The sequence below is a fragment of the Lynx rufus genome, unplaced genomic scaffold (assembly GCF_022079265.1).
Source record: "Lynx rufus isolate CCGP_SWC_20201006 ecotype Redwood Valley unplaced genomic scaffold, mLynRuf1.p SCAF_11, whole genome shotgun sequence".
Taxonomy (NCBI): domain Eukaryota; kingdom Metazoa; phylum Chordata; class Mammalia; order Carnivora; family Felidae; genus Lynx; species Lynx rufus.
Window position 1 is genome coordinate 18,512,441 of NW_025814825.1, and position 16,297 is coordinate 18,528,737.

The following is a 16,297-nucleotide window of genomic DNA, read 5'->3' on the forward strand; positions in this document are numbered from 1 at the left end:
TAACAGAGTTTTAAAATACACAAAGCAAGACCAGACAGAATTAAATAGACAAATCACAATTATCTTTGGAGACTGCAGAACTCTTCTCACGGTTATGGGTAGAACCAGCAGACATGAAATCTGCAAGGGTGTAGAAGGACAGAGCAACACCACCAAGTGGCACGGATTAATGCTTGATGTTCATAAAGCACTCTATACAACAATAGCAGAATATACATTCTTTTTAAGGTCACACGGAACATTCATCAAGATAGATCCTATAAAACATACGTTAACAAATTTAAAGGACTTGAAATCATACAGAGTAGGTTCTTTAACCATAATGGAATCAGACCACAAATCAGTAATATCAAAATAAGAGGAATATATCCAAATTAAGCAACACACATTTAAATAATCCACAGGTCAAAGAAGAAGTCCCAAGTGAAATTGAAAAGTACTTCTAACTGAATAAAAATCAACATACAACATATCAAAATTTGTGGAATGTAGCAAAAGCAATGCTTAGAAGGAACTATATAGCATTTAATGTTTATATTTTTTAAAAAGGAGTCTCAAACCAATACCCTAAGGTTTATCTTAAGAAGCTAGAAGCATAAAATAAACCCAAAGCAAGCAGAAAGAAAACAGAAAAATTAAGAAAGTAATAGACCCAACAGTTGATTCCTTGAAAACACCAGTAAACTTTACATGTAGTAAGACTGACAATAAAAAAAGCATAAATTACAAAATCAGGAATAAGAGAGAAGATATCACTACAGACCCCATAGATGTTAAATGTAAAATAAATTGAAAACTATAAACAACTCTATGCACATAAATTGTGTAACTCAGATAAATTAGACTAATTCCTCAAAAACCTCAAATTGCCATAATTCATCCAAGATTAAATAAATAACCTGAATAGAGCTGTAAGTATTAAAGAAATTGAATTAGTCTTTAAAAACCTTTGGAAAAAGAAATTCAGGCCCAGATATTTTCACTAGTGAATTCTACTAAGCACTTAAGGAAAAAATTACACCAAATTCTACACCCTTGCAGAAAATAGAAGAAAAGGAAAGGCTTCTCAACTCATTTAATGAAGTCAACCATTACCCTGATACTAAGACCAGACAAAGACAGTATTAGAAAATCTACAGAACAGTATACTCACAAGAGTATACTCACAACACATACACAGAACACCTTCATAAAAATATTAGCGAATACATCACATTATGACCAAGTGGGGTTTATCTTGGAATGCACAGTGGCTAGTTCAATGTTCTCAAATCAGTCAACATAACTGACCATATTAACAGTCAGAAGAAGAAAAATAACATGATTATATCAATCAATGCAGAAAAAGCCTTCAGCAAAATTCAGTATGCATTCATGATTTAAAGAAAAAAAAAACCTCTCATCAAATTATGAATGGAAAAGAACCCCACAATCTCAAAATAAAGGCATCTACAAAACACCTATAGCTAGCATTATACTTAATGGCTAAATACTGAATATTTTCCCCCTAGGACTTGGAAAAAATCAAAGACCACTACTCTCACTCTTCCTATTCAACATCCTTCATGAAATGCTAGTCAGTGTAATATGGTTGCAGGATACAAGGCCACATAGCAAAATAACATGTATTTCTACATACCACCATTGAATAATTGCAAACTGAATTTTTTTAAGATGCCATTTACAGTAGCTCCAAAAATTGTAATAATTTATGTATAAATCTAGCAAAAAGGTACAGAACCTGTTTGCTGAAAACTACAAACACTGATGAAAGAAGTTAAAGATTACCTAATAATGGAGAGACAATGCTCATGGATTAGAACCCATGTTCATTGATGCCAGTGCTCCCCCAAAATGGTATATAGATTTAACAAAATACCAGTAGGATTTTTTTGTCCATAGGTAAGCTGATCATAAAATTTACAAGAAAAGGCAAAAACACTAGAATAGCCAAAGTAATTTGAAAAATGATACATTTGGAGGAATCACATTAGCTAAGGCCAATTTTAAGCCACAGAGGATTATGCCCAGACGTGAAACTAATGGAATTTTTCTGATTGGATTTTGAAGTTAATTGGTGCTCATAGAGCCTTTCTTGCTTCCATATTCTTCCCTTTGGAATGGGAATGCCTGTAATTGTTATCCTATGGTTGTCCTATCATTATATTTTGGAGATAGAATGCTTGTCTTGTAGTTTTACAGATTTGTTGATGGAAAGGAATTTTGCCCCAGAATGGATCATACCCGGAGTCTTACCCATACTAATTTTGATGATAAAATTTGGGACTTCAGAGCTGATATTTAGATGGGGTTCTGAACTTGAATTGGTGCTGCAGGGTTGGTACTTTTAAAATATTAGGATGGGGTAAATGTATTTTACATGTTTGATGGATACAGAATTTTAAGGCCAAAGGGCAGACTGTGGTGGACTGAATAGTGGCCCCCCAAGATATACCTGGAACCTGTGAATGTTACCTTGCATGGCAAAAGGGACTTTGCAGATACAATTAAGATCTTGGGATGTGAGGTGGTTCTATATTGTCCAAGATGGCCCTAATTATAATCTCAAGTGTTCTTATAAAAAAAAAAAAAAAAAGAAAGGAGGCAGATGGGAATTTGATTAAAGACAAGGAAGTAGGAAATGTGATATTGGAAGCAAATGCTAGAGGGATATGAAGAAGGAGTCACAAGCCAAGAAATGCAGGCAGCCTCCATAAACTAGAAAATGCAAGGAAACAGATGCTCCTCTAGAGCCTCCAGAAGGAACCAGCCTTGCCAACACCTTGACTTTAGTCCAATGAAACTGATTTCAGACTTTTGGCCTCCAGAAAAGGAAGAAAAAAACATTTGTGTTGTTTTAAGCAGGCAATTTTTTGGTAATTTATTATAGCAGCCATGGAAAATTAGTACATGTGGTTTCATTTCTCTTAGGTAGACACCTAGAAGTGGAATTTTTGGGTCATGTGGAAACTCCATATTTAACATTTAGAGAAAACCCCTAAAATCCTCAAAATTAAACACTTTTATCCAGGAAAGACAGTGTTAAGAAAACGCAAACTCAAGATACAGACCTGAGAGAATGTATTTACAAATCCATCAAGATATCCAGAATATATAAAGAGCTCTTAAATTTAACAGTGAAAAGCAAACAACCCAATTGAAAAAAAAAAAAAAAAAAAAAAAGGGCCAAACACAGATAATACCCAATGCTGACAAGGACGTGGAGCAAGAGAAACTCTCATTCATTGATGGTAGGAATGCGATAGGGTACTTTGGAAGACACTTTGGTGACTTCTTACAAAATTAAACATATTTTTGCCATACCAATTGCTCTCCTTGATGTTCACCCAAAAGAGTTGAAAATGTATGTCCATACAAAAACCTGCACATGGATGTTTACAGCAGCATTATTCATAATTGCCCAAACTTGGAAGCAACCAGGATGTCTTTAGATAGTTGAATGGATGAATTTACTGTGGAACCTCCAGACAATGGACATAGGGAATATTATTCAGCACTAGAAAGAAATGAGCACTTAAGCCACGCAAAGGCATATAAGAATGTAAAAGAATATTACTGAGTGAAAAAAGCCTATCTGAAAAGGCTACAGACTGTGATTCCAACTATGTAACACTCTGGAAAACGCAAAACTATGGAGATGGTTAAAACATCAGTGTTAGCCAGGGATTAGCGAGGAGGAAGCTTCATCAGTTGTAACAAATGTACCGTCAGTAATGGGGGAAACTATGCAGGTGTGGGGCAAGGGGTATTTGGGAAATCTCTGCCTCCACTCAATCTTCCTGTAAACTGAGAACTGCTTTAAAAAATAAGCCTATTTTTAAAAATGGGCCAAACACCAAAAAGGACAGACAGATAATAGAGTAGCAGATGAAGAGATGTTCAACATCATTAATCATTAGGGAAACATACATTAAAACCACAATGAGATACTCTACACATGCAGTAGAATGACTGAAATTAAAAAAAAAAAAAACAAAACTGACAATCCGAAGTGCAGATGAGAATGCAGACCAACAGGAACACTCACGCTTGCCTGGAGGGCATGACAAATGGTACAGCCATTCTGGAAAAACACGTTGGTGATTTCTTTTAAAGGTAAACCCACACTTACCCTCTAATCCAACGATCCTACTTCTAGTATTTCCTCTAGAGAAACTAAAACTTAATGTCCACACAAACTTCTACACAAATGCTTATATCAGCTCTATTCATCATCTCTCCAGACTGGAAGCAACCTAAATGCTATCAAAGGAATGAAGCGACAAACAAGCTGTGGCACATCCATGAAGTGCCATGCTATTCAGACACAGGAAGGAATCAAATACTGATACGATAACTTGGGTGAATCTCAAGGGAATTATACTGAATGAGAAAAGCCAGTCTCAAATGGTTACATCTTGTATGATTCTATTCACAAGACTTTCTCAAAATCACATGATGAGAGTGACAGAGAACAAATCAGTGGTTGTCAGGGGCTGGGGGGCCGGGGAGGATATGAATGCACAGTGAGAGCATGAGTTTATTTGGGGGGTATTGGAACTGTTCTGTACCCTGATTCTGGTAGTGGTGGCACGACTCTACATATGTGTTAAAATGCACAGAGCTGTGTACACACATGTGCACACACATCAATTTTACTGGAAGTTAATTTAAAGAATAAAATGAAAGAACAAGATAGCCGGACAATTAAAATTGCTTCTGAATCTTGGTGGGACTACATACTTGAAGCATTTTCCTGTAATGGAAAATGGCCCGAAGAAATGCTAGGTAAATGTGACTGGATTTATGTCCCAGTCTTGAAGACATAAATTCAGAGCCTTACCACTGTGCCCAAGTGGTTTGTGTTACTTAAATATTTGTACTTTAATCAGAAGGAGCCTGGACCTCACACCCTCTTTACTGATACCACCTCCGTGTTGGAAATCACCATAGTGCATTCTGACCCACTGGTTCCTCCCTCAACCAACCAGTCATCCTCTCCCTCCCCTGTGCAGCCACAGTGCTTGACTTGGGCAACGAAGTCTCCCACATGCCAAGGCTTTAGGGATGATAGTACCTTTTTCAGATCATGGAGGGAATGGGGCAGACATAGGTATTGCCTACCATTGAAAACTATCTGAATTTTCATATTACATAGTTTGGCATGGTTGGGGAAAATGGAGGATACCACTTTCACGAATACTGCAAAGTGATTTCTACTCTTAGAAGCTATCGATTTGAATACAAAGCCAAACAATGTGTATATCAAGACATTTCTCTCAGGGAAGCAACACGTAATAATGGGAAAAGCATTGAGTTGAGCACTGAGCACTGGGTCTGGTGGAGTTCTGGGCCCTGCTCTACCATTTTCCATCCGGCTGTGCAACTAGAAGTCAGCCGTCTTCCTGTTTCCTCTTTTCCTGTCTTCCTACTCTACACATGAGGAAGGGTCAGAAATGCTGGCTCCTTTGCCCAAATGATATTCAATAAGATGCTTTTGTCTCTGGTCAAATAAAAAATAATTTAAGTAAAAATGTATACGTTATAAACTATAAGGTGCTATGCAGACTTAGGATACTATTATAATTTTAAAGTTGATAAAATACCACTGTATCAAATCACTGATGTGTCTTTAATTTGCATCCCCTAGATATGTAGAGTAGTTGAGAGATTCCTCGTTCTTGTTCTGGGCACAGATTTATACTCGGTATCACTTTAGGACAATGATAGCCAGTAGATTTCCTAAAGGAATCTGCAACTTTATTCCTCATGGTTTCATAGCGTTTTGAGACTTTTGCTTGAAAAATCACCAATGGTATGTGGCATCCATAAAATCTAAGTGAGAAAATTCCAAGTGGGGGAGGCCAGGAGGACGCAGCCTGTGAATACACGTAGTTAATTAAAGGGTGATCATCTCCAAAGTGGATAGTTTTGATGTTTGTGGTCAAGAGGGCCTTATTTCACATTATTGACAATATACTGGCAGTTGATAAAAGCCAGGGTGAGGTGCAGCCTCTCCTGGTTTTCACGGTGAGTCCTGGCCACCTCAGCTCCTGTGGCTCTGTCCTCACTGGGCATGGGGCTCTGTCTCTATGTTATGTAATTTTTCTGTGCTGCCTTTCCCTTTTGTTCAGTCTGTGCCAAGAGCCAAATAAAAGAATCCATATGTGATTACGGCTATAAAACCAAAAGGAAAATATTAGACAAAAATTTAACATTTTGGGGTTTCTAAGTTTGTTTTACCTTTAATGCTAGGCAGACAGTTTACACAAATCATTTTGCTGCAAAGTAAAGAGTAATGAGTTAAATGTGTTCCCTGTCACCATCAATCATGTACGTTTGCCTTTGATTGACCAAACATATAAGACACATGAAATGACTTTCTAATCATGTTAGGGGGAGGGAGGGAGGAAGAAGGAGAGAAAATCGGGAGGGAAGCATAAGCCTTTTTTATTTTATTCAGAAATTCCATTGACATTTTCTGGCAATCTTCTAACATGCTGTATGGGCTTCTCTTTGCTAATAATGTTTGCCTTGAGAATTTGTAAAGGTCTAAGAACTCTTTAATTCAATGTTCTAGAAATTACCAGGGCCAGGGGGGAACGAAATCCCTGTTAATAGTTCATGGATTAATTCTCTCTTTATTTGAAATCATTTGCAAGGAAGTTGCCCTGTTTTCAGGTGGGCGTTAGTCATCTTGAGCACAGTGGATGGCATTAGGGGAGGCAGGCTGAGCCGCTGATCCGATGAGATTCGAGGAGGGAAAAAGAGGATGCACAATGATGCTGACCCAGATGGGATACTGAGGTTTAGCAAATTCATTTCAGTGCATGGGTGTTTATTTTGATTTGTGAATTTAAACAACACACTGACTGGATTTTCTGGCAGTCGAAATGCTTTGTAACCAAATGTAACCAGCCTCCTGCGTCCTCGCCAAGCTCTGTATTTCAAGTTTCTACATGGAGTCCAAGCTCTTTAATTTGGCAAGGGAACTACCTACACAGTAGCAATGGAAGAAGTTTTCAGCACCAAAATCACCCCAAATTGTAATTGTGATCCTGGCCCCACCCAGCTGTCTGTCATAAAGTTCTGGCCAGGAAAGGCTAAGGCCAATTTATTCATTTATTTATTCAACACGCATTTATTGAGTACCTATTGGGCATCAGGCGCTGTTCCAGGCATTGCGGATTCAGCGAGTAGCCCTAGGCTTCACAGCGTTTACACTGTCTCAGAGAAAAGAGGCAATAAACAATGCCACGGAGGAAAACAAAGTCAGAAGCATAGATAAGGCCATAGATGTATGGGGTTCTGGAGGGGACAGTGATGTAAATCTTGAAAATGTTATTCGGATGCTTTTACTATGGAAACTTTACTCACCCCACGAAGCCAAGGAGAACCTCTAAATCCTTCCTGGAGAATGCGGTGAAGTGGGACATTTATTCCCTGTAGGGACCCTCAGGAGCCCCAGAGAAATTTATGAGCTCAGTCACTTTCTTCTTGATTCTCCTGCATTTTACAGGAAAACTGTTGAACTGCAAAGCATCTCTTTATTAGAGATATGCCATATTAGACTGGAGAACTCAACATGGTAGAGATGTCAATTCTCCCCAGGGGAGCCCAGAAACAGACCCGCACATACACTGATACATTAAAAAAAAAAAAAAAAAAAAAAAAAAAAAAAAGGGCTCCTGAGGTTCTGATAATGTGTGGCTTCTTTTTTTTTTTTTTTTTTTCAACGTTTATTTATTTTTGGGACAGAGAGAGACAGAGCATGAACGGGGGAGGGGCAGAGAGAGAGGGAGACACAGAATCAGAAACAGGCTCCAGGCTCCGGGCCATCAGCCCAGAGCCTGACGCGGGGCTCGAACTCACGGACCGCGAGATCGTGACCTGGCTGAAGTCGGACGCTTAACCGACTGCGCCACCCAGGTGCCCCTAATGTGTGGCTTCTTAATCCGGGTCCTGGTTACATGAGAGTTCTGAGTTTGTGAATATTTAATAAGCTGTCCATTTATTAGATGTACATTTTTATGTTTGTATATTATATTTCAATTAAAAATTTGTTTTCAAGCCCTTTTAAAAATGGACTTCTACTGTTTTAGAGAAAGGTCTCACTGAGAAATGAACACTAAACAGAGACATGAAGGATTTGCTAGGGAGAAGCAATGAAGCTACATGAAGGAAGAGTGTTTCGGCCAGAGGAATAGCATGTGCGAAACGTGCAGACTAGCTGAAGCAGGTGTGGCTGACAGTAAGGAGCAAGAGAGCATTTACAAGATGAGGCCAGTGAGGATTGCTTAGGACCTAGAGACCTTGGTAAGAATCTTATCTTGGTGAGATGAGATGCCTTGGTAAGATTCATGCAGAAGGGTGACAAGATCTGGTTCACACCTGCGAAGGATTGTCCTGGATGCTTTACTGAAGATACACTGGAGTGGGGGAGGGATAAAAACAGAGCAGGGAGGATGTTAGGAGACTGGTATAATGCTGGAGGAGACCGAGGATGGTGGTGTGGATCTGACAGGAAGAGTGGCAGTGGTGAGAAGCGCTCGGATCCTGGGCATATTTGGAAAGTCAAACAGAGAGGATTTCCTGCTGGATTCAATGTGGTGCATGAGAAAAAGAAAGAAACTAGGGATGACTCCAAATATTTCAGTTTGAGCAATGGAAGTAATGGCATCACCCATAGTATAATGGGAGGAGACAAGGTTTCCAGACAAGGAACTGGAATTCAATTCCGGATATGTTAGGTCTCAGATGAGATAAGGCATTCAAATAGAGATGCTGACTATCAGTTAGACAGATAATATCAGGTCCAGGGAGAGGTTCTGGATGGAGAAATAAATTTAGGAATCCTTGGGGCATCTGGGTGGCTCAGTCAGTTAAGCATCTGACTCTTGATTTGGGCTCCAATCATGATCTCACAGTTTGTGGGTTCGAGCCCTGCATGGTGCTCTATGGTGACAGCACCAAGCATGCTCGGAATTGTCTCTCTCCCTCTCTCTCTGCCTTTTCTCTCTTTCTCAAGAATAAATAAATGTTTTAAAAAATGGGAATCCTCTATATATCTAGGATTTATGAGAATAAACATGTGAGTATATTTGTATTGGGAGCTGCTCTCTCCACTGGTGAGGGTATCTGCAGAAGTCCACTGTCATGACACCTTTGTGCTTAGGATGACACCCAAGGGTATGAAATAGGCAACAGTTTGGCTCTCACTATCTAACTTGCACTACGTGGATTTACTTTGCCAGACAAACCCTCTACTCTGACACCATTAGCTTCCCCTCCTAGAAACAGAAAGCCACCTTGACCTCAGCCTTATCCGTTGCAGCCCTGGCCCCCTTTAAGAGATCCTGTCACCCACCTCGCTCCTGTCTACACAGGGTTGAGCCCTGTTTCTAGTATGTCTCCCTCACCTGGGTGAACACCTCAGATCTGCAGAGCTCATACCCACCAGCCAATAAGAACTGTTTGTTTTCTCCCAGAAGCATCTACTGAAGCCAATTAGATTTACCCCCTGAATACAGCAGTGAGTGATGTCACTTCCTTCTGGAAAGCCTGGGGCATTTCCCCAGCCTGACTCATCCCAGCCTAGGTTCACATGTCTTGATGCAGTGAATTCTGCCCTTATAGAGCTGGCCAGAGAGAAAGGCCATCAAGACCCAGAGAATGGGGCTTGCAAATGTGTGCCCATACATCCCAGTCATAACAGAAGCTTCCTGAAGCTTATGAGTGCCTCCTAGCCATGAAGATGACAGTGAGATTAGCACCCTGTCTGGAATACAGTAGGTATTCAGGAAATCTCTACCAAAGCAACCGTTTCCATAAACTACAGAAAGCTATGATGCTGGCACTGGCGAAGGTCCCCCTTACCATTTACCATATTTCCTCTTGGTGTACCCAAGGACCTGGAGACAGTTTGTTTGGTCTGAGACATGAATTTGTCAATTCTAGGCTTTCTGCCCTCATACAGGTTGCTGAACTTCTCATAACCCACAGCGTCTGCCACTGGAAAGTGGGGATGATAATAGTGCCAGTTTTGGGTTCGGTCACTGTGAGAAGTAAATGTCTGATGTACATAAAACAGTTAGCCCAGGGCTGGGCACACAGTTAGAACTCACTATAGTTCAGCCATTATTAGAGTCTTGATTTATATTTCTAGCTCCTAAACCATAATGCATTCACACATGCATATAAGAAACACATCTGCACATAAACACAACCCAAAATAAAGGTATTAAAATGATTCATTTGGCTACAAGTAGCACCAGGACTATGTATTTATCTTAACATGGTAATATCAATAATGAACAAACGTTTTTCATGTCCAGCAAAGTCCACTGCAGCCAGGATATGCTCTGAAGAACATGGACCTGATTTTCCTATGGCGTCCTCACTCAGAAATAGAAAATGTGACAGAGGAGACCGTGTTGTGATCAATATTAAGTAATATTTCACCCACAAATTCCAAAGCTTGTAAAACAGGGAGAAAAAATACAAGAAGGACATCACATACTTTTTCCGGTTTCCTAATTGATTCATTCAACTAAGAAATAATTACGGAGTGCACGCCATGTTCCAGGCTGTGTCCGTGTGTGCGTGCGCATGCATAAATGGTAGCTTAGCAGAGTTAAAATAGTTGGCAATCCCGAGAATGATTTAAATGTGCTAAATCTGAAGACTCCGTGTAGAGTGAAACGACATGTTAAGAGTTAATCACTCTCTAAATTATATACAACACCCACACACACAACTTATCATGTCCAAGGACAGCTAATCCTAGTAAGAATAATAGCACAATTCACAGAGATGGCAGGTCAAGCCCCAACTTGAAACCACATCTGCTGAAGAGAAACTTAAGTATTACATGCTGGAACTCTAAAACCAAAAGAAAAAGAAAAAAAAAAAATCAATGGATCTTAAAATACATCCAAGGGAGGAAGCCAAGTAGAGGGTAAGTGTGGTCCGTTACGAGGCAATGGCAGACAGGCTAAATAAGTTCATTGTCTTTGTCTTAGAAAGATTCTCATTTGAACCTGACAGGTGGATGGGATCACCTGGTTAACACGTAGATGTAGACAAGTCAAAGGAACCAGACGATCACCTTCACTACTTAAAGGAACCCAGGGCAAAATCTGGGTGCTGCTGGGGAAAATGCTTAGCCTCTCATTAACAGGCTGCTGGGTCAGAGGACCCTTGACTGGCCAACCCGTACCTCTTTTGTGAAGGTATTGGCTATAAGGTTAGCATGAATTTGTTAAATAAATCCCAGCACACAAGCAACTGCGGAGGGCATGCCTTGAGGGTTAAGTGGAGCAAATTAAATACAAATAACCAGGAGAAAGTCTTTAACAGTAGTTAGCACACTTGAATTCATTACCCCCAAGGATGTGGGCTAAAAATATAGATTCCCCAGAAGTTTAGATCAATTATGAGATGACACCTCCAAAATGGAAGCTAGGCTTTCAGGAGCAATGAGGCCCCAGGGTAAGAAACTTTGCAAGTGACATTGTTCAGGGGATAAACAGGTGTTCCTCATATTTTCCTGGTACCTCTGGGTTGGGTCTATTTTGTAACCCCTGCATACCAGTACCCCATCTCTCTTTTGTTGAGCTTTGTTGTCCTTACTTCCAGTCTTGGCTTTTGGTCTCATGGACACGAAAATCCCAGTGGGAAGCCACCGTGATTCTACCTTTGATATATCATAATTTCAGTCTTGTTCCTCTTTCTTCTCTGCTCAACAGGGGCAGAGTACAATGCATTCTGCAGAACCAAGAAATAGACGCTGTACCTGCCCAGGGCAAGGGACAGGCTGAGCTCACACTCCACGTTTGGCTTCCAGAAACGCTAAGTGTTCTCAAGGGATCAAATGTGCCAAAGCCTCGTCCCACCTCCCTCCATCCTCAAGGCCTGCCTGTCTCTGTGGAAGTGCTAATGAATTGTCTGCTGTAGGACATGGGGGACACTGGGGAAGGAAGCACGTTTCTGTAAACACTCATCCATTTATAGATTCTCTTTTCCATCTTCCCACCTGCCAAATAAAAAGGAGTGAAGGCTTTGTGACCTATGGAATGAGAGATAATACATAAACATGCCGAGGAGAACATCATCATGGTGTTTATTATGACCTAAAAGAGACAAGGATTGGGGTTTTGGAGGGTAAGTACACGATGATGACAGAACGGGAGCACATGCTTAACACTGTCCTTATTTTAAATTAAAAAAAACCTATATGAAGGTAAACCTTGTTATTTCCAGGTCATGTGCCTTAGCAAATTCCAACACAAAGACCACCTGAATGTCAAGAGGCCATGTTCAGAGAGCTACCTCCAAACACAGAGGAGTTGGCCCCGGGCAGAAATAACACGGTAACATAACCCTAGGAGGGAAATGTGTTTTCAGTTACACCGGGGCCTGGCTGGGCCTCTCCCACAGGCTCTTCCTAAATAGGAACTTGGCAGTGGGATTAGCTGGGCTGGAGGGGACGTCCTTGGCTCCAGAGGTGAGGCCCTTCAGGGTCTTGAGGAAAGTTGGACAGAAGTTCTTTCTCCCTGCTGGTAATAACACTGAAGAATCAGCGTCACATCCATTTTATTAATTTTCTTGACAGGCAGCTCTAGTTTCCATGCAGGCACCACAAAATCAAAACATACGCATGTCAAGCGCCCCATGTGTGGTAGGGCCCTGCCAAGACCACGTTACGTCAACGTAAGGAAGCAGGGCCCAGGTCTCAGACCTTGTGCCTGGGCCTGTGGGTAATTCCCTGATGGAGGAAACCACCAGAACTTGGTCGAATGAGCCAGGAGAGCTCTCTTGGTGACAGTCCTCTATCCTGGGGTCTGGGCTCCTTGTGTTGAATGTAAGAGCCGTGGGAGACACAAGGCTACGTCTGGCTTTGGGGCATGCCTCTAAGTCCAGCCACACAGAACTCCCCTGCCAACTCCATTTTGCCTGCATTCAGTTTCATCCAGGCAGGGGAACAGCAGCCTGGATTAAAGAAGCCATTAAAAAAAAAAAAAAAAAAAAAAAAAAAAAGCAATGTCCTTATTTGTGAGCTGGGTCTGAGCCTGGAGATCTGTGGAGTTGATGAGGTCTTTGGGACCATCGTGAGTTGCAGGAATTTTTTGATCAAGGCATCCTTTGCTAAAGTGATTGAAGGGACTCCAAAACAATTTGTTCTTTTATATGAAGTATTATTATCTATAAATTGGCTAAATAATGTAAATTAGGTGGGTACAGAGGGTAAGGATGTAGAAAAAAAGCCTTGCTCTAATCACACAGCTATGGATGCCCAGGGTGAACACGCACATGGAGTTGGTCCATCACCTCCAGCCCCGACCTTCCCACTCATCCCTCTCACTGAGTGCAAGGCTATTTCCTCAACTCCCCCAAATGACTAACACTGGTACCAGACACAGCAGTAATGGCGGCAAAGGGCCGGAGGTCTTACACCTTTGACTGCAGAGCTTCGAGCCCCCCTTTGTTGGACCTCCTGGTAACTCATTAATTTCCTACTCCAATCACTACAAATTCAGGAAGGGGAATGAATGTAAGCCCAGATGCTGAGCTAATAGCCACGAATGCCAAGTCAGAAAGGCCCAAACGAGGCAGGTTTTACTGCACTGGTCTGCCTCTTTGATGGTCTAGGCCAGGAACAAACCAAGGATAAGGACTGGTGTTACCATTATCCCACAGTCTCCAGACTCTCTTAGTAGGGGCCTGGACTCTCAAAACAGTGTCCTGGAAACTGTCCTGGCCTGGCCTGTGAGGACAGGGTTGGGTCTTTCACTGCCTGGGTTGGTCCAACAGGCAAGGTCCACTTTGGAGGCTCTGGGTGGCTGCCCAGTAAGCTCTGTGGGGTGAGCCGGCCGACGAGGAGCATACCCAGACCGCCCGTGTCACAGGGTACAGGGCGCCGCTGCTGAGGGTTCGGTTCATAGATTCACTCTCCATTCAAATAACCATGGCATGTCAGTCCTGCTGGCCTCCTTGATTGTGCAGAAATAAATAAATGAATTATGTTGTTGGGGTTTGGGCTTCAGCACAAACACATGGTCTGCATTTATCCGCACAGTGAGAGGTCCACCAGCCACTTGATGTAAAAGAGCAAAATGATAATTCTTTTCTTTAGGCGCTCTGGTGCCATATGGAATGTATATAAATCATATTTTTGTTTTAACAGCGGAGGCTTTGTTGATAGATAAACATGTGGTTTATCTAAAAAAAAGAGAGGATTGTGCTTTGAACAATCATTTAATGGCCGTGGATGTGCCAAATAAAAATAAAAACATAATTTTGAAAGAAGTTGGCCTTGTGCCCAAATCTGTAACAAGGAATTTCTCTTTAACCAAAGTGGTTAAAGCCCGTCGATCTGTTTTGAGTTTAAGCTGTGCTCTCTACTCAACCCCACGACAAACTGAATCCGGGGCTAATGTGCTCTAATAGGACAAGACGTTACCTTTATGAATGACCTCATGGAGAAGAGGTTGGCGAGCATGGTGGAGAGGCCTTGAGCCAGGCAGCTCTGGGCTATGAACCCCAGCTTAAGCTCCGCGAGGCAGATTGCATCATCCCCCTCTTTCCAGTTCCAGCTTGGGATGTTTAGCAGATGCGCCTGTGGAAGCAAAAGCAAGGTATGAGACCTTTCATTCCTAAATGTTCAATCGTTGAAAAGCTCCTCTGGGAAATGCAGCATTGCCCAGCTGCTTAGAAGGCATTCAGACTCATCCTTTCTTTCCCTCTCCTGAGTCTGGTGTTTGGTGTTTTATTTGACTCTCCCATTCAGCAGACTTCAGTCTTCAGTCTTCCCTTTGGATCATTGCTTCTGCACCTCCCAAACCTAGGTCCCCCGCCTCCAGTTTGTCATGTAGCCAAACAAAGTCCAGAGGGAATTTTCTCTTGTGACAGACACATCAGCCTATGCTACTAGGATGTCTGGTTAAATTGTTCATAAATTGGCTCCTCAAACAGACTCAGACTATCAGATGTCTGTGTGTTTTAGATTCCTTTTTTATCTGCAATCCCAATACTCCAGATCAATGGCTCCCAAGGCTGAGTGGGCATCAGAATCACCTGGAGGGTTGATACACATATTGCTGGCTCCTATCCCAGAGTTTCTGAGCCAGTAGGGTACAGGGTGAGGCTGGAGAATTGGCATTTCTAATAAGTTCGAGATGCCTCTGAGCTGCTGATCCAGGGACCACACTTTGAGAAGCACTGACCTAAATTATCAGGCAACTCACAGTGTAGACATGGTACAATCTCTTGCAAACGGACTGATCCTATTCAACAGTTAGGTCACACCCTGAGATAAGGACCCAGATGTATGCTCATCCAACTAGTTTTAAGTGGCATGAAGTAGTGAGCCAGAGATGATATGTTGGATGAAAGAATCAAGATTCAAAAAGTTCTCCAGGGTTAGAAAAATGGGCAGAAAACCAACCAGAAAAGATTTTAAAGGCCTTAATGTCAAGTACAGCATTTAGGGTAAAAAAAAAAAAAAAAAAATCAACTGTATAAATTCAAAATGAGAAGACCTAACTTGGCAGCAGAGCTGAGGGGAAAGAAGAAAAAAACTTAAGTGTGTGGGCAACTCAAACCCGAAAAAGAGGCCAACCGTGTGACAGATTACAGAGAAGGCCAATGCTTGCTTGTTAGAAATGGTCTCCAGATCAAGGGAAATGAATGTTTCCTTCTGTTGTGAACTGGTCAGGCTACTCCAGAATACTTGATCCAGTTGTAACAGTCAGATTTAAAGAGGGAAACTGATAAACTGAATAACTTCCAGAGAAAAATGACAAGCACAAGGAGAGGTGGGGGTTCTGGAAAACATTTTTGGAGAAACAGTTAAGACAGCCATCCGTGTTTGGCTGGAAGAAGGGCCACGCCTTCAGGGAGACAAGATGGTTGCCTCCAAATACCACAGGTGCTGCCATGCCGAAGAGAGATTAGGCTTGTCTTGCTTCGTTCCAGGGGCCAGAATTAGGACTGACTGATGTATATTATAAGAAAGAAGATTTTTGACTTGTTTTATAAAGGAATTTTCTACGGATCTAATGTGTCTAACAAATGGAGAAAGCTACCTCCAAAAATGCAAGGTCTTTGTCCCAAAAACTCAGTAAGTGTTTTTCCAAGTCACAATGGAAAGACCTCTTGTTTTGCATGGGAGGCTGAAGCAGAGAGCCCTGCTAGGTTCCTGCTGATGCCAAGACTCCGTGGCCCAGAAATTACTATTTCTCTCCATGGAGCAGCAAACACAAGAAACCCCCTGGAGGTTTCCCTTCACTGTCAGGAC

At 41.6% G+C, this 16,297-nt stretch overlaps 1 protein-coding gene across 5 annotated transcripts in view; it reads right to left on the reverse strand.

Annotated features, from left to right (window-relative positions):
• The window catches only part of KCNMA1 (potassium calcium-activated channel subfamily M alpha 1), a 731,687-nt gene that overhangs the window by 179,299 nt on the left and 536,091 nt on the right, over positions 1 to 16,297 (reverse strand). For all 5 annotated transcript variants that reach the window (XM_047073026.1, XM_047073024.1, XM_047073023.1 and 2 more), the window contains one exon: positions 14,462 to 14,617. In XM_047073026.1, the coding sequence (XP_046928982.1) occupies positions 14,462 to 14,617 (156 nt within the window). The remainder of the gene's footprint in view (positions 1 to 14,461; positions 14,618 to 16,297) is intronic.